A 17,549-nucleotide genomic window follows, 5' to 3' on the forward strand; every position below is an offset into this window, starting at 1 on the left:
AGAGCAGGGCCCATCAGGGGGTTGGGGAGCTCCCCCCTTTCACGCACAGAGCAGGGATGATCAGGGGGTTGAGGAGCTCCCCCCTGTCACTCACAGAGTAGGGCCGATAGGGGAGTTGGGGCACTGCCCCCTGTCACACACAGAGCAGGGCGGATCAGGGGGTTGGGGCGCCTTCCCCTGTCACGAACAGAGCAGGGCAGATAGGGAGGTTGTGGCCCTGCCCCCAGTAACACACAGAGCCACAGGGCGATCAGGGGGTTTGAGCGCTGCCCCCTGTCACACTGATCCCAGTGCTGGGAGGCCTCTCAGCTCCGCTGATCCCGGTGCTGGGAAGCATATTATCCTTTTACTATATAGGATAGAGGCCTGGTGCATGGGTGGGGGCCGGCGGTTTGCCCTGAAGGGTGTCCTGGATCAGGGTGGGGGTCCCCACTGGGGTGCCTGGCCAGCCTGGGTGAGGGGATGATGGCTGTTTGCAGCTGGCCACACACCCTTCAGGGTGGGGGTCCCCACTGGGGTGCCTGGCCATTCTGGGTGAGGGGCTGAGGGCTGTTTTCAGGCTGGCGGGTGACTGAAGCTCCCAACTGCTCCTTTTTTTTTTTCTTTCTTTTTTTTTTTTATTCTGGGCCAGCTTTAGCTCTGGCTCCAGCTCTGAGGCCTCTGCTGCTGAAAGCAGGTATCTGGTTTGTTTGGGTTCTATAATCGAAACACTGTAACAACTCCAGCTCTGAGATCCTGGTGGGCTGAAAGCAGGTTTCTGGGGTTTTGTTTAGCTTCTATATTTGTAACAATGTTTCAAACTGCAAGCTCAGAGGCTGGCAAGGCAGGCGGGGAACGTTGGATTCCTCCTTTACTGAAGCAAGCAAGCCTCATTTTAGCTTCAAGCTGCCTGGCTGCCGGCTGCCATCTTGGCTGGCAGTTAATTTGCATATCTCCTTGATTAGCCAATGGGAAGGGTAGCGGTCGTAAGCTAATTACCATGTTTCTCTTTGGATTTTTGCATTACAATGTGTGTTCTATTATATAGATATACCACAATTTATTTAACTAGTTCCCCGTTAAAGGACATTTGAGCTGTCCCAGTGTTATGTAAATAATTTTGTATGGGAAAGTATGTCTGCATTTTTCTGGGATTACAGAATTTTGGGTGAGTACAAGAGCTGGGAGGTTTGTCTGATTGGACTCTCTCCTTTCACAGCAAGTACTCCAGGCATTCAGTGACTGTCTAAGCAAAAAGGACGAATGGAAAAGAATAAAATTATGAGACTCATTTGTAACTATAGTTGTGTGTAGAAGACCAAAGCATTCCTGTTCCGGTTATAAAACACCTGCTATGAGATACAGAATGAAAACAGCAAGAGCAGCTCCCAGCAGTGGATGCAATGATGTTTTCCCTTCACTGAGTTTTTAAAATTCATAGCAGTGATGAGGACAGAAAAACGGAGGACAGTTTGGGTAAAGGAAGAACATTGTACTTTTAGGATCTTTAAATCACTTCAAGATTCCCATAATTAACACCAGACAATTACAAGTAAGAACATCAATAGAGATAGCTCACCTTCAATATCCTGTTTATCCTGAATATTGGATTAAAGCCAAAGAAGAGGCCGAACACATCCAATGGGATCACTGACGCCACATCCAGCTGTTGGGAGAACACGGGTCGGTTATGTCGTGTCCACGTGCTTTTTGGACGTGGATTATGTCCACGTGTGTAGAAGCTGACAGCCACCATCACCGTTCTGTGTGCTTAACACAAAACTGCCTGCAGTTAAACACGTGGTGCCGCTGGAAGCAACAGCCCATGGAGACAAGGTGGCTATGCTGCAGCCCACGCAGGTGCTCCATTCCCCTCGCCCTCTGAGCCCTCCCTGGGGGCCGCACCCTCTGAGCTCGCAGGAAGCCTGCACCCGCGCAGGTCTTGCGGAGGTGGCGTGGTTACTGATGCGGGACTACACTTTACCAGTTTCAAACACGGGGCTCCGGGACTGAAAAGCAAGTCTGTTCCTGATTTTACTTGAAAGCCGTGCACACTCCCTGCACTGACATCTTTCTGTTCCAGCCAGTTGTGCGGTGCTCACGCTGATGACGGTGCGGGCCCAGGCGGCCGCCTCCGTGCGTCCTGCCTGTCTACCTGGGATCACACGGGGCCCGGGAGCTGAGCGCCGGGCTGTGCGGAGCAGGAGGAGGAATGGGGCGGTTTCCAGCCACCGGCGTGGCGGCGGGAGAGGGCGTTGCAGTGCGGGTCACCGGACACGTGCAGCTTGGGTCTGTCCTGTGTTTGTATGCCCTGGCCTCCCACCCTGGCAATGCTGAATGACAGCATCATTCCTGAGGGCCTGCCTGATCGCACAATGACACACTTCTCTACGTAAGAGAATCATTCGCTTTCATTAGTTTTTACGTGACACTGAAAAGTGGGTACATTAAAACAGTTATTTATTTAAGACAATTAAGGGCAGGGAAAAGCGTCCTGTGGGGCCACCGTATGGAAGGGGAGGCGCTGAGCTGGGCCAGCATTTCAGGGCGGCTGTGCTCCCCAAGAGCAGAGGCACTTCCGGTTCGCGTGGACCCGACGGGCTATTAGAAACCAGTTACTGACAGTTCTGGTTTGCAAAGGCATCGTATCATCAAACCCTGGGCTTTACCCGCAGAGGCTGAGCCTCAGGACCAGCTGCGGGTGAAGGAGCAGCTGCTAACATCTCCCCAGTGAGAAAGGCGGCCCTGCCCCAGCTGCTGTGCCTTCTGGTTCAGATCATATGAATCTTTTTTAAAAAATATGCTTTTACTGATTTCAGAGAGGAAGGGAAAGGGGGAGAGAGAAACATCAATGATGAGAGAGAATCATTTATCACTTGCCCCCTGTATGCCCCACACTGTGGATGGAGCCCACAACCCAGCCATGTGCCCTGACCAGGAATCAAACCCTGACCTCCTGGTCCATAGGTCAATGCTCACCACTGAACCACACTAGCCGGGCCATAATCATCTTTTTTTTTGTTTTTTAACCTGTAAAAATCCGATCTGTCTGCATGAAGCTCTTTTACTCACTATCCACCTGCCCACCTGACTTCTCTCAGCAGCCAGGCCCTAGTCCTGGTCGATGTTGACATGTGTGGGGAGTCGTGTGATGACTCACTTCTCGATGATGTGAACTGAGTGGTATTGACCAGCACTGTGCGCTGTGCACAGCACCTGCAAAGCCCGGGTGACCAGGCTGAGATGCTTGTCTGTCCTCAGAAGCTACCAGGCCGCGAGTGCAGCCACCAAGCACACAGGTGCCTCTACTCCGTGCCCAGTGAGCAGGGAGGGCTCAGGGCAGGCGAAAGCAGGAGCAACCACAACTAAAGAAACGCAACAATTTATCGTTATCAACCCAATTAAATACGAGTCAATTTCCCCTCATCACAGTCACGACAGTGATGAGTGTGGAGTGAGCTTGGGGCACTTAGAGAGGGGACGGTCCTCTTGGTAGAGTGCAGCCACGTGGAGCAGCTTTTTAACGAGTGTGTCTGAGCGGGCGGCCTTGTTTACAAAGAAAATGAGCTGGAGATAAAAACACATGGAAAGGTGTTTTTATCACCATACATCACCAGGTGGGACGATTTGGCACCCAAACCCAGATTTGTACTCCTTTTCAAACAAAATTTGAGGCCACTAAAGTGCTGTCCTTGAAATGGGAGGTTGGAGTTCACTCCTCCAGATTGGGTGACATTGGGTGACCCCCAAATCCCTGCCTGTGTGTCACAGTGAGGGGGAACTGATGGGAGGTAACCAGCGCTTGGCTGTACATGATTGCGGGTGAAAAACAAGATTATGCCGCCATTGGAGGAAAGGCAGAGGCCATGCCGTGTCACTTAGCTACTCGCCTCTCTTCTATTTCTTATTTTCATACAGAACAAGAACGAAAGAGGAGCAGAAGCAGCTGTGTAGGCTCTTACGTCATCATGGCACATGAATGAGGCCAGCACTCAGTGCCGGCAGAACAGAGCTCAGCCACACTCCCTTGCTGTCGTCGAACTCAGAGAGTCAGTGTGGCCCTAACCTTCTGTTCTGTGGATAAAGACGCACATGTGGAGCGACACATCTGCACCCTGGGGAGCCACCGCGGCCGCCCCTGTCGGATAAACCTCACCTGTGCAAACTGTTCCCAAGGCTACAGTTGTGAAAGAAGCAGGTTTTCGGGTAGAAATGTATGGTGGGACTTAAAAGTAAAATGGCAGTGGGTTGCTTGAATAATTTTGAGGTTGTAAGTCACCTACCTGAAATTTTGTAGAACTCCTGTAGTGCTTTGCTAGCTCATGGGGATCCATCTGAAATATATTTATATTTCACATTAATTTTACCTGTTTTAATAAACGATTTTCTCACTTTAAAAATGCTGTTTCTTCAGTTTCTAATGCAATGTCTAACACATAGTGGATGCTCTCAGTAAATGTGTGGCAAGTGATAAAGGAGTAGGATAGCGTTTGTTAACATTCAGACCTAAAGGAACTAAGGCTAACATTGAACTTGGATCCTCACATTTAGTTAAGGCAGGAAGGACTTGTCTATGTGCTAGTAATTATCGGGCAAAGCATGATGACTGGGACACACGGAAGCGGCCTCTTCTACCATGGACCGCCGGGCTGGCCCTGCTCAGGGCCTGCACTGCTGCTGAGGACGTCCAAGTCACTCCCATCCCCTGCCCTCCCTCTTTGGCTAGAATTACCCATGTACACATCCTAATGTTACAGACATACATCCGAAAATATATAAGACATGCTTGTTTAATGATTTTTACTGTGTAAAACGGCTCACTGAGCCACAGGTCGGCATCCACAGAGGCTACGCTGAACCCTGGGCCAAGCTTAGGACCAACCCGTCAGCACCTTCGAAGCTTAAGCGGGGGCAGACAGATTCACTGCCAGTGCTAAGGAACTGAGGTACATTACCCTCCTACCCCCGGGAGAATGGGTTTAGCCCATTCATGCCTTTCCTCTCAGGGTTGTCTATGCTCCTGTCATAGAAAAGTGTAAATGAGACTGCAACTTGGTACATTGAATGGAAATGCCATCTAGTGATTCTAAGTCGCTCTCCTCTGGAGCCCTAAGTGTGGCTTCGTTAGTTTTATGAGGATCAGCTTACCGGTTACAACAGGCACTTGTTTTTAAAATGTTGCCGTTTAATTCTCTCTCTTCCCAGCCTCAGCAGTCTGCAGCACATTTCCCCAGGGAGGCTTACTTTGGGAAGGGTATGCTACTGCATCTAAACTCTTTTTGAATGTGCCCAGGTATTATTATAGCTACTTATTATTTACCTCTTCTCACAAACAATCCGTAAAAATGCAATAGTTTCACATTGAACAGATAGATGTGTTTCAAAAATAAGAATGCCATCTGCAACAACTTCAGTGCAGATGGAATGATGATTCAAGGAAAGAAAGTCCTGGAACCAAGGTTGCCATCCATTGACCTCTCCACCATCTTTCCCGCAGACTCTGCGATCCCAAGAGAGGGGCTGGACACTGCCTGCTCTCAAAGACCTCTCATCAGGAAAGAGCGAGAGCGAGATGCACAGCCAGGAGACAAGAGGGAGCAGCAAGTGTGCGGATGTCCTCCATCTGATCTGTCAGCAACTTAATGTGCATCTTCTAGACGCCAGGCCCCGGCACAGGTGCACACGCCGTCTTCTCTGACCTTCACAGGGATTTGTGAGTGGAGTCCTATTATTCCCATTTTATGGATGAAAAGGATGGTGTTCAATGAAAGGGTACATTTATTTTCTTCAAGTAACACAGTAAGTTTCAGAGATGCAGCTTCACTTGTTTGCTTCTACTTCATCACAGTTAGCCTAGTTGTTATTTAACAAAGAAGTAAGGGAAGTCTGAGTAACGTCCTTAGTGCACTGAGCAGGGAGTGGTTGCTTTGCTCCCTGGTGGGTCAGTTTATAAGCAGTGGCTCAGAGGCGGTATCTCCCGCAGGCCTGCCGGACGCTGTCACCGGAGGCACTGAGTGTGTCCCTGGTCTATGCAAAGTACTGCAGGCATGAGAGTTCCTAGCCACCATCCCACTGTGACTTCCGCCCCACCACTGCTGTCCATAATGGAAAGGAGGGAGGAGCGTTTGCTGGTCCCTCATTACCATGCTGCTCTCTCATTAGCATGCTGCTGTCTATTAGGCAGCACCACTGTTGAAGATACTCTACAGGATGGAAAGCCTGTGCGCTCCCCCCAACCCCCCCCAGCTCCCTCTACTGGGACCTTCAGCACCTCAAGCTGTTTTTTTGCTATTTTTCTGTTTCCTCTCAAGGCCCCAGGGAATTCATATTTCCATCCTCCAGCCCTGGAATGCCTGGCAATTGTGGGTGTTTGATAAACGTTTGCTGCATGCATGAATGAGTGAGTGAAGGAAGGAATGAATGAGTGGATGAGAGAATGATCTGCCTGTCCACCAAAGGTAGTAAGACCCTCAGGTCGGGTGCTCAACTCACACGCATCTTTCTTTCCAGAGTGTAATCAAGTCTCAAAGGCGAAAACGACCTGCCCTAAATTAAAGAAACCATTACATGTCTTTCGAACAAACAAGGCAATTCATCTCTGTTCTACATTTGTAGTTGGTGATAATGTATTTTACATAGAGCCTATTGAGTGTGTTTTCATTGGTTATTTTTCCTGGTTTTAACAGTCCATTGTGTGCAAAGGCCTCCTAGAAAATGGAAAATAAATGTCTCTCCTTACTGATTCTGTCATTTTCATTTGTCAAACATTGATTTTCTCCCCCTTGTGCATCTAATGGAGGTTGAAATGAGCTCGTGTGTGCTGTTTACTTCCCATTTGTCCACCAGCATCATCGTTCATCACGCGGCTCGAGCCTGGGCAGGCGCGAGCGCTGAGGCCTGACTTCCGCAGGAGTGGTGCTGTGAATACATTTTTGCTACAGCGTCAGCTCTGGCCTTTAGAATTCCTTTCTAGGAGAGATTTCAAGTATAGGAGGCACTCTACAGCAAATAACATTTTAAAAATCACCAAAATCAGTCCTTCCAGCTTTCTGGTAATTTAAGATCGCCTGGAGATTCAAAAGAGAATATTGAGGAGACTAAGAAACCTACTCTTCTCCCCAAAATACATAAGAGCTCAGTGCCACTCCCTGGTCCTTCTGCTCTCCCTACTGTGAGGGTGGGAGTCTGTTCAGGGCGGGGTGGGTGGGGGCGGGGCCGGAGGCAAGGACGGCGCAGTGGCATTGATTGGAAAGGAAGCTGGAGAGGGCGAGGGGCAGAGGCTGTGGATTGGGTCTGTGCTCATGGGAATGTCTTCTATCTGCCTTAGCTGCCTGGGCGTGCAGTCCCTCAGCGGAACGAGTCCCGGAGACCATTGCCCTAAGAGCAGGCAGCTGGTTGCTGAGTAGGCTCCGCAGTTCTGGTGAGAAATCTGCAAAGTGGAGCGTGAACAGAAGACAGGCCCGGAGATGTCGTATTAATTAAAAGCAGCACCACCCAGGCGTGCGTTCCTGCTGGTGCTTTGCATGGCCCGCAGGGTGGCTTCCTCCTTGGGGTCTGGCTCTCGCGCAGACCTTGATGCTGTGGTTCTCTCCCGACAGCACCAGCAATGGCGCATCTCACATCAGAGGCCTCGCTCTGTGCTATCGGTCAGGCAGCCCCCTCCATCAAGGGTTTTGGGCACTGGAAGGATGGTGGTGTGGCTGAGAAACCAGGATTTTCAATGTCATTTCATCTTAAGTAGAATTTACATTTGAATGGACACATGGCTCGTGGCCAGTGCACTGGACAGTGTGGGAGTCCTCTCTGACTGGAGGGCCAGGGTCCCTCCTTCCTTTTCCAGTCAGGTTGTCCGCAGCGGCCAGGCCACTGGCACCTGGACCTGGCGTGCAGCTGCAGGCCGAGTGCTGGGTGCGCCAGTGATGCGCAGCCGCGTGTCTCTGCAAAGCTCACAGCTGCGGGCTCCCGGGTCGAGCAGCACTGGATGAAGTACCTGCCTGATTTTATTTTATTTTTCCTGCCTGATTTTACAGTGCTGAGGGGAGTGGCAGGCTGTAACGGGCCAGAAGACAGCTGCCTGCCTCGCACCACTTGAGGCTCCAGCACCCGAGTGTTACCCCCTTTGCACGGGCCTGGGTGTTTTGCATCATTTGGGTAAAGCCGCGCGGACGGTTTTGATCTTTCAGACCAGCATCACCTTTGTACCCTCGCGTCCCACTCCACACGGAGGAGCTCCCCGGGCCCAGTGCTGCGCGCAGGGTGGGTCCTGCCGGATCCCTCCTGGGTTTGAGGCCTGAGCAAGTCCCCCCGCCCCCCCTCCCAGCCTCAGTGTCCCCTTGGCCGCAGGCCCGATGACCACGCCTCCTCCTCTGAGTGGCACTTCCCCGCGCAGCCACCCACTCTGCGCAGGCGCTGCCTCCTCCCGTTCCCTAGAGGAGCTGCGGGGGTCGGGGGTGGGGAGGTGCTGGGAGGGAGTTGCTGGGGGTGGGGGGGCTGCTGGGGAGGGCTGCGGTTCCGGGTCCTCACGGCCCCGCCCGGAGCTGACCCCCGCCCCGTGGCCTCCGCCCACTTACTATGACGTCTCCCCCGCGGAGGACGTGCCGCCGGGGCTGCACCAGCAGCGTGTCGCACAGGTAGATGAGGTCGCACACGCCGTCGGCCGCCAGCCAGTAGCGCGCGCTGCGCGGGCTCTGCCACGGGAAGGCCAGGCGCGCGGGGAGCAGCCCGCAGTTCCAGCCGCAGGCGGCGGCCACCAGCAGCAGCCACAGCAGGGAGCGCGGGCCTGGAGGAGCTGCCGCGTGACTGAGGCCCGCTCAGCCCGCAGAGCTGGGGGGCCGGGGGCCGGGGGGGTGGGGGGGGCACGTGCTCCGCCGCACAGCGCCCCCCCCCCCTCCGGCTTTCCCGGGGGCCGGGACCCTATCGGCTCTTCCCACGTGGGACGGAGCGTGGAGTAGGGGCCCCCGGGCGGTGCCCACAGGACGGTGCCCTGAGTCAGGAAGGGGCGCCCAGGGCCGCCATGTGCCCTCACCCGTCCCCTCAGCCCAGAGGGCCTGTGGAGGGACTGGCTCCACGTCCAGCTCCCCAGGCGGAGCCACGAGCCCAGGACGCCTGCGCAGGACGCGGGCAGGGCCGTCAGCGCTCCAGTGGCGGGGCCGCGCTGCCTTTCAGGTGGGCAGGGGCAGAGCCACCTGGCCGGGCCGGGCCCGGGGCTCCCGCTGGGACAGTCCCGGGAGGAGACGCACCTGTGCAGGAGTCGATGCTGCTGGGGAGCCGGGCTCGCTCCCGCGGCGTGGGGCCGCGATGGTCCTGCGCGCACCGCACCGCTGGGGGCTGGGCTTCGTAGGGAAAAAAGGCGCAGTGTTAGGAGGTTACCTTAGCTTCCCCTCCCAATACAGGTCGAGGAGGCAGTGTGTGACACTTAAAATGGTGACGTTCATGAAGAATCCAGGTACTGAAAACACTGGAATTTAGGAATGAACAGCAGGTTTCAAGCTCAGGAATGGGTTGCCCTGGAGCTGTCCCAGGCGGGATGCTTAGAACGCAGGCGGGATTGGTTCTCTTATGTTTTGGAGCGTAAATAGGCAGAGCTTGGATTAAACAGAAAAGGAACATCACGAATGCACGCCATCCCTCAGGTGTTCGTTCCGGCTTCCCCAGTCCCGCACGTGTCCTTCAAGTGATGGACAAATAAAGTTCAAAATATCCCTTTCTGCACGTTTACCAAATTCTAGTGACGCTGTATGCTAGCCTCTTCCCTTTAAGAAACTATGATACGATGCAACCTTCCAGCACAGAACCGCGGGGAAGCTGGCTTCCTCCTGGGAGTTAACAATCTGACTGATTTAACTGCCACCCACAACCACTCTCTCCCGGTCCTTTAAGTGCACAGACCTGGCAGGTATGGGCGTGGCGCGCGGTGGGCGTGGCGCTCTCCTTGATTGCTTGCCTGAGTGTCCGCAGGCACATTTCTGGAATCATTAGGGAGGCTGACCGTGGTCCCCCGCCTCCCGGGATCACAGGATCAGTTTGTCGATGGCCTGCTGGGTGTGTGCTCAGTTTCTGACATGATGGTGTTCTCTGAGCATTTACAGTAACACTTGCTACAGCGAGGCTGTTGCCGGCCTGTGCGTCTACGGGGCGAGGACACTGGTCTGGGCTGGAGGCTTCCTCCCGGTGGCCTGCAGAGCGAGGCGGCGGGACCGCCGCAAGTCTCCGTTGGTGAAGGACCCCAGCTCCATCCTCCTCAGGTAAGTCCTCTGTGTGACCCACAGGTTACAGCTGGCCCCGGTAACCCTCTCATTAGCGCACCCTCATCGGCTCAGCTCCTGGTCTGTCTCCTGCCTGCTCTCACCTCCCTGGGTCACCCTACAGGTCAACTATTGGAACCTAAGTCATTGCGGGTCTGCTTTCGGAGGGACCCAGACTAAGATGCTTGCAACATGCGCATCCCCCGTGACCTCCTCCCAGCGCCTGAGGGCCAGGGCTTACCAGTTGCGGGGCTGGCCTGGGAGGACAGGCCTCCCTCTGCCAGCGCCTCCCGCAGAGGGCAGTCCTGAGCCGCAGCCTTCTCACCAGGCCTCGCAGCTGGGCCGTCGCGCACTCACTTACAGGAGGGGCTCCAGGTGGTTTGCTTTTTGGACTAAATGAGGGAAAAACAGCGACAGAGAAGGGTTCATGAGAAGATCTGTACAGGGGACGGGTGGTGTCTCCTCCCCTTCCTGTATGCCCAATCTGTAACTGAATAGAAGGACTGGAAAACCCAAGCATGAAGTTAATGGAGGCAGGGCAGGTGCAAACAGATGCCCGGCAGGAAAGGAGAAACAGCAGGTGCCATTCCTGCCCACACTGCACCTCCGGGCAGCAAGGCCGCCTGGACCCTGTGGCTGCAAGAGGAGCTTTGGCTGCTGCCCTGCGGGCAGGATTCTAGGGCTGCGTGGTGAACGGTCCTGCGTAGCCCCGGCCGATGCATATGGTGGGGCTCACAAGGGGAAACCAGCCGTGTTCAGGGCTCAGCCCACTGGAAGCTAAAGGGTTATAACCAGGCAGCCTCCTCTAGCAGCAGTTTCTCCAGCTGCCGACGGAGCAGGCAGGCAGGGTTTGGGCGCCAGGGGGATCTTCCTTGCGAGATGCTGCATTCCTGGCTCTGAGGAGGAAAGGGCCTCATAAACTCCGCTGAGGACCCGTCCTACAACCACAGGCACCGCCTCCTGCCAATAACTGGATGAGCCTGCAAGTAGATTGTTCTCATGCCTCCAGGTAAGAGCCAGCTGGCCCTGGCTGACACCCTGGTTTCAGTTGTGAGACCTTCGGCAAGAACCCGGCCAACCCACCAGCCTTCCGACCTATGGAGCTGCGAGCTATTAAATGGGCGCTGTTTTAAGTCACTAAGTCTGTGATAACTTGTGCTTTAATGGATGTCCTTCTAAAAAAAGCAGACAGACAGGCCAGTACAGGTTACAAGGTGTAAGCGAGTGATTGCCTAATGATCTGACTTTCCACACAGGCTTCGTCTCTCTCTCCACCTTCCTCCCAAGGTCTGACCTGGGCCTCCCAGGCCCGCACGGCCTCCATCACTCTCACTCCCTCACACCCACTCCTGCCCTCTCCATCTACTTCCAGCTGGAACTCCTGGGGCTCACGTGAAACCGGGGAACCTGAGGATCCCATTTAAAGAGAAGCCTAGTGTGACCCCCCAGGCCCTCTCCAGGCCAGGCCCACACACACAGCATCTCCAAAACGGCTGCGGATTCCCAGGCCAGCGGTCTTTCTCTCTTCCCTTCGGCTTTTCACAGTATAATTTGTATCTCTTTCAAATGTCACAAGCCCTGTGTGAGCATCAAGATTCTTCAACAGTGTCCACTAAGACCTTTTGGATTCTTCTCTAGAACGACGGAAACGAAGGTGGTGGGAAGAGACCCGATACGCCTTAAAGGGGATGGAAATAGGGCATTAGGTCCACAAAACCCGAAAAACCCTCATTCCTTATGATTAAGAAGTGTTATAGATACCGCTTCACAGATTTCTTTTTAAAACCTAAGTATACCTACATGTTGATTCCCCCATCAGACATTGTTGAGTCTCTTTGTATTGGAAACAAAGATGAGTTAGCCAGAGTCCCCGGTCGATGCTCACAGCTTCACGGGAGGCAGGGATGTGAGTAAGTATGTAACTAACAATCAACCGTAAAGACACGCACACATGGGACTCGGCCTGGGGTGCGGGAGGGCTGCACAGAGAGCGTCTCAGTCTGAGAGGCTTAGCAGGGCGTCCACGGAGAAATGGAAGGAGGCTTTCTGGGCTGTGAGGACAACGCTCTCCAAGGTGGACAGGACATTCGACGTGACGGGAACTGTGCACTGGGGGCTGGGTGGCGGGGCGGGGAGGGGCCAGGTTCTGATGGCTGCTGTCACCTGCATCGGCCCGCAGGCTGAAGGCAGCCACGCAGAGTGCAGCGCAGGTGGGTGCTTTGGAGAAGAGGAGCAGTGAGCATGCAGGAGGTGAGATTAGAGCCGATGAGGGAAAAAGAGAATAAAGAGCTATTTACAGGCAGAAATCAAAGGATCTGAACTTTCCGGATTTTTGGATGAACCCAAAGAAGGAATTGAGAAGGACTCCCAGGTTTCTATTGTGAGAGACCACATTCCCTGAGATGAAATTTCTCTGCACAGGGATTCAGAAAGGAGCTGTTGGTTTGCAGTGATGACAGGTGGGTGGAAAAGGTGAGTGTCTGTGTGTGGTACCTTGCCTGTGACACCCACGAGGGCTGCGAAACACAGTTCTGGCGACATGAGCCTGGTGTCAGCGGTGACTGTGGGATGTTTGCAGCCCTGTACGTAGGTGACAGCATCACAGACTGAAGTTCTCAAGGTCAAGCTCAGAGCTTATTTAGCCTCCACAATACCTCAGGCAGTGAGGTTTTGAATAAATGCTTATTGACTAAATAAACCATTACGTCTACACTTTTGTTTGACCTTAGTTGATGTGCCTCAATGCACTGAAAAAGTCTATAAAGAGTGAAGTTGAGGGTTGTTGGATCATTAACCATAAAGCCAGATATTCAAACTGTCAAAATGTCTAACTGAAGCCTAAGACCCAGGAATGCTTTTCTTTCGCTGTCTTATCTAAAAGCCCTCATTGACCATGTAATTGCCCTTAATCATCATCCAGTTTGCACTGTGCAAACCTGCCTCAAGGCCAAAATGCTGCAAATTGAGGAAGAAACCATGCAGCTAAATTTCAACTACTGCACTCATTCTTTTTGGGTTAGCTGAGCATTGGTGGGTCAGTCGTTATCTTTTCCTTTCCTCCAGTTTCTTTCCTAGAGTAAACTTTGCTCATCTTCTACACATACACAGAAGCTAGGGATGTAGTTTTCTTTAGGTAATTTTGTGGTTGAACAAAAAAAGACAGATAGAGTTGAAGAAACATATATCCCATGAGATAAAACATCAAATGAGGATAAAAGAGGAAACCAACGAGTATATATGCCTCATATAACTATGCTTCATTTGAGCTGTATTTGGCATTTCCTATTCACATTATTATAAAATAATTATTCCTCATAATTCCTGGTGAAAGATTTAGTAAACGATAAACATTTTACCAATTTTGATAAACAGAAGGAAAGTCTTATTGAGTTCTCTTCCTGAGATGGATGAGGGGGTAGAAGTTTGCTTCTCCGGGTGCTGTGGGACTGTGTACCCGAATGCTGCACCATTTTGTTAACCAGTGACACCTCAATACATCCAGTAAAAAGGCAACAGAAGAGACTCGAAATGTAACTGTTTAAGCCTTACTTACAGTCTCCGTGTTAAGAACAAAAGTGCAAAGGTAAACACCTCTAATACAAAAAAGAAAAAAAGTGTTTGTTTATGTACCTATGGGAAAGTAAAGAACAATTGTTAGAATAATACTTAATTGCTTTTTTGATAAGGGTCCAGAGAAAACTCATTTTTAAAAAGTTGGTGGTAAAGAATAGGATCACAGCAGCGTTCCTCATTTTTTAACGTCCATTCAGGGCTTCAGGCAGGAAGAAAGCCATGGACTTGGCCAGTGTCAGGCAGGGCTGGGAAGCGGTATACGCGGGCGCTGTGGCAGAGTCGCCACGTGGGTGGCCAGTGGCTCCTCGGTCCCGGGAGAAACGCCCTGTGGAGGACACGTCGTGGTCTGTGAGTGTGACTCGGAATGCCCCTGTTAAGAAGTGCACACGTGAGACATGAGTCTTGAAAGTGCTTCTTTGGACGCTCTCTGAGTTTGTCAGGAAAGTGTCCTGTCGCCCGCCACACGTCTCCACTGGTGTCAGGCTGTGCGTTAGCACCACCCAGAGGGATGGTGGTTCTGATGGGGTGGAGGGGGGAGCGGTGGCCAGGGGCGAGCTCACATGTAGGGATGGCATTTGAGTAGAAGTGTGAAGGTGAAGGGCGCTGGATCCTTGGAGAGCAGCCCAAACCCAGGTGTGTCGGCGGCCGCTGAGGGCACAACATTGCCGCAGGAGCCCACTCACCCAGAATGAAAGGCCAGTGGCGCCAGTGGGCCCAGCAGGTCTTGAGGCAGAGGAGGGCATTGCGAGCTGTGCTGCTGGCAGATAACTGAAGGAAGAAGGAAGATGATAAGTCATGACGAGGAGGAAGCGTGACTGAGAGGAGAGAGCATGCGTTGCTCACACCACAGCAGGAAGGGCAGGCATAGTCCGGGCTCCACCGACCGAGTCCTGCCAATGTCTGTGTTCACCAGGACGCTCAGAACGTGACCTCCAGGCCTTCCCTGATGTCACTGGTGAACTAAGATGAGGTTGCTCTGGAGCAGGTCGGCCCTTAATCTAATGACTGTGCTTGATAAGGAGGCAGGTGAAGACCTGGACAGACCCTGAGAGGCCCGGCGGCAACGGAGGCCGAGGCTGGAGGGGTGCGGCCACATGCCCAGGACGCTGGCCGCCGCAGCAGCTGCGAGGGCTGGACAGACTCCCCCGCGGGCCTCAGGAGGACCAACCGGGCCGACACCTTGCTCTCAGGCTTCCAGCCCCCAGCACCCTGAGAGGATACGTTTCTGTCGTGTTAAGCCACTCGGTTTGTGGTATTTTGTATGGCAGCCCCCGGAAACAACAGAGTGAGCAAAGTGGGTAACTGGTACCACACAAGCACCTGGGAGGGAGGCGTGCATTGTCAGCCACATACACATGCATCCACCTTAGTACATGTTAAATGAGGTGTGAAGGAAAAATCAAGGTGTGTTTCAATGTCCATGTGGTGCGGGGGCAGCTGAGAGCTGGGAGTGGTGGCTGGCAGGGAGGACGGAAGGCCAGGTGCTGGGGTGGCACTGGCCTGTTGGAGGAGACGGGCCCACAGTGGGTCAGGTCCTGGGAAGAGCCTGCCCGGAACAAGAAAAGACGGAATGTCACACCTCGGGATCTGACATGGAAGGGGCAGCACAAGAGAACAATTAGATCTGTGAGAGGAAGTGCCACCAGCCAAGAAGCTCGGTCCGCGGGAGGAGGTCACACATGGGAGCAGGAGGGCTGGACAGCGACTCCCGTGCAGCAAGCAGGACTTCAGACCTTCGAGCAAACTGGCTGCAGAAACGTGCAAGGTCATAGCCTTTTGTCATTTTCTCCCCATTGTCTTAGTAAGTACTTTGTAAAAAATTACATAGAATTAAATTCATTTTTCAATGACTTAACTCATTAAAAAATTCTAGTTGATCAAAGTCCTTTAACACTTGATACTTTTGTCTTGTTTCGATGAGAGACAGGAGTTAGGCAAAGAATATTACCTTCCACTCTGAGGCTTGGGGGGAAGACAGGAGCAGGTCTTTCCCTTTTATCATGTTTTTACAAAAATTAATAATAAATTTGGACAATTGTCCTCAAAAGTTAAATTTGAAGGAAAGTCTGCTTTGAAAAAGTGAATATTTTTGAAGGAGTAATTTCTGGTAAAGAATATTGAAAATCACTACAAATTCTGATTTTCACCACTGTATGTGCTGGCCCACCATATGAGCTACAGCCCTGCAGGCAGCTGGTCTGGCAGAGAGACCCCAGCCCTCACCCACGGCCTTCGCACACACACCCGGGAGGCTGGGCAGGAGCTGAGCTGTTTGCCATGTTTCCCGAGTGCACAGGGCTCTGTGCACACAGCAGTGTGTACACAGGGTGACGTACACGTGGATGCTACCAGGCACAGGCTCCCAACCTAAATGCCCTGGGTCCATCCAGAGCACGCAGCCATGCACTCACGCTCCGCAGTGCTCGTGGCCCCCCAGCAGTCTACTCCAGGCCCCTCCTCCTGAGAATCTGTAACTGTGTTTATCTGTATCACTTGTGAGTCACATCCTAATGGCCCGTAAATGTTATGGTGCCAAATATTAAAAGTTTAACAACGATTTTAAGACTGAAATAACAAAAAAGTTATAAAAATATTACAACATCCTATCTAATAAAGTGGGAATATGCAAATTGACCGCCACTCAGTCACAAACATGTCGGTGCTGATAGCCACAAGATGGCAGCATAGCTGTTACTTACTGTACTCTCAGAAAATGCCTGAAATCGTTAAGGAAGGTAAGCTGCTTATTGAAATGAAATGTATTAGATGGTGACTATTTTGTGTTTTTACTGGTATTCATATTTGTTCTCTTTACTGTTGGGTTAAGATTTGGGAAAGGCTGCTATTCTTATGTGTGTTGGTGTGTATGTTAATGTGTGTGCATATATGTGTACACATGGGTCTTACAGATGTAAATTTATAATCTACTAGAGGCCTAGTGTACGAAAGTCCCCTCAGCCCCACCAGGGGAGCGGCAGACAGGTGGCACAGCTGGACCTGTTTTCAGGAGTCCTCCAGTCCTTTTAGTCCCGCTGGCGGCATGCCAGCAAGCGGGCCCCGCAGAGAGCAGACAGCAGGGCCTGCTTGTGGGTCACCACAGTGTTGAGCAGGGTGGCCTTGCAGCGAGCAGAGAACCAACAGCTATGCTTTTGCCATTTTTCCCATGTAGTGGCAGCCTGCAAGTCAAAGAATGTTCCTGACAATGGTGCCTTGGGGGTTCTGAGGTGGCCTTGAGTGTCTCATTCATTCATTCTGACTGCACGTGACTTTGTATGCGGAAAGAGGGCCTGTGCTACGTTCGCTCTGAAGGTCCTTTAGTGTTCCTCTCTTTCGTCTTACACATGCCCTCGCATCTGTTCCTACTTATTACCTTTTCCTAATAGACTGCTGTTTTCTTTATCAAAAAAGTCTGTACTAGGATGTGCTGTGGACTGAATTGTGTCGCCCCAAATTCCTGTGTTGATGCCATAACCATGTGAGTGCAGCTGGAGACAGGACACTTAGGAAGGTGAGTGAGTTAAATGGGGTCCTGAGGGTGAAGCCCTAATCCGGCAGGCTGCTGTCCTTGTCAGAGGAGGATCCCCAGAAAGTGCTCTCCCTCCCCTGCCTCCCTCCCTCCCTCCTTCTCTTTCCTCCCCCCTCCCTCCCTCCCTCTCTCCCTCCCTCCCACTCCTTCCCCCTCCTTCCCCCTCCTTCCCCCTTCCTCCCTCCCTCCCCCTCTCTCACTCCTCCTCCCCTCTCTCCCTCCCCCTG

At 52.5% G+C, this 17,549-nt stretch overlaps 1 protein-coding gene across 1 annotated transcript in view; it reads right to left on the reverse strand.

The window, feature by feature from the left end:
* CNGB3 (cyclic nucleotide gated channel subunit beta 3) overlaps positions 1-12,764 on the reverse strand; it is a 76,636-nt gene extending 63,872 nt beyond the window's left edge. Inside the window, 8 exon segments of the mRNA XM_036337544.1 lie at positions 1,559-1,645; positions 4,263-4,313; positions 8,550-8,791; positions 9,219-9,311; positions 10,465-10,518; positions 10,521-10,615; positions 11,843-11,901; positions 12,717-12,764. Of these exon segments, the coding sequence (XP_036193437.1) occupies positions 1,559-1,645; positions 4,263-4,313; positions 8,550-8,791; positions 9,219-9,311; positions 10,465-10,518; positions 10,521-10,615; positions 11,843-11,901; positions 12,717-12,764 (729 nt within the window).
* Between the last annotated feature and the right edge of the window lie 4,785 nt (positions 12,765-17,549).

The sequence above is a fragment of the Myotis myotis genome, unplaced genomic scaffold (genome assembly GCF_014108235.1).
Source record: "Myotis myotis isolate mMyoMyo1 unplaced genomic scaffold, mMyoMyo1.p scaffold_m19_p_16, whole genome shotgun sequence".
In the NCBI taxonomy this organism is placed as follows: domain Eukaryota; kingdom Metazoa; phylum Chordata; class Mammalia; order Chiroptera; family Vespertilionidae; genus Myotis; species Myotis myotis.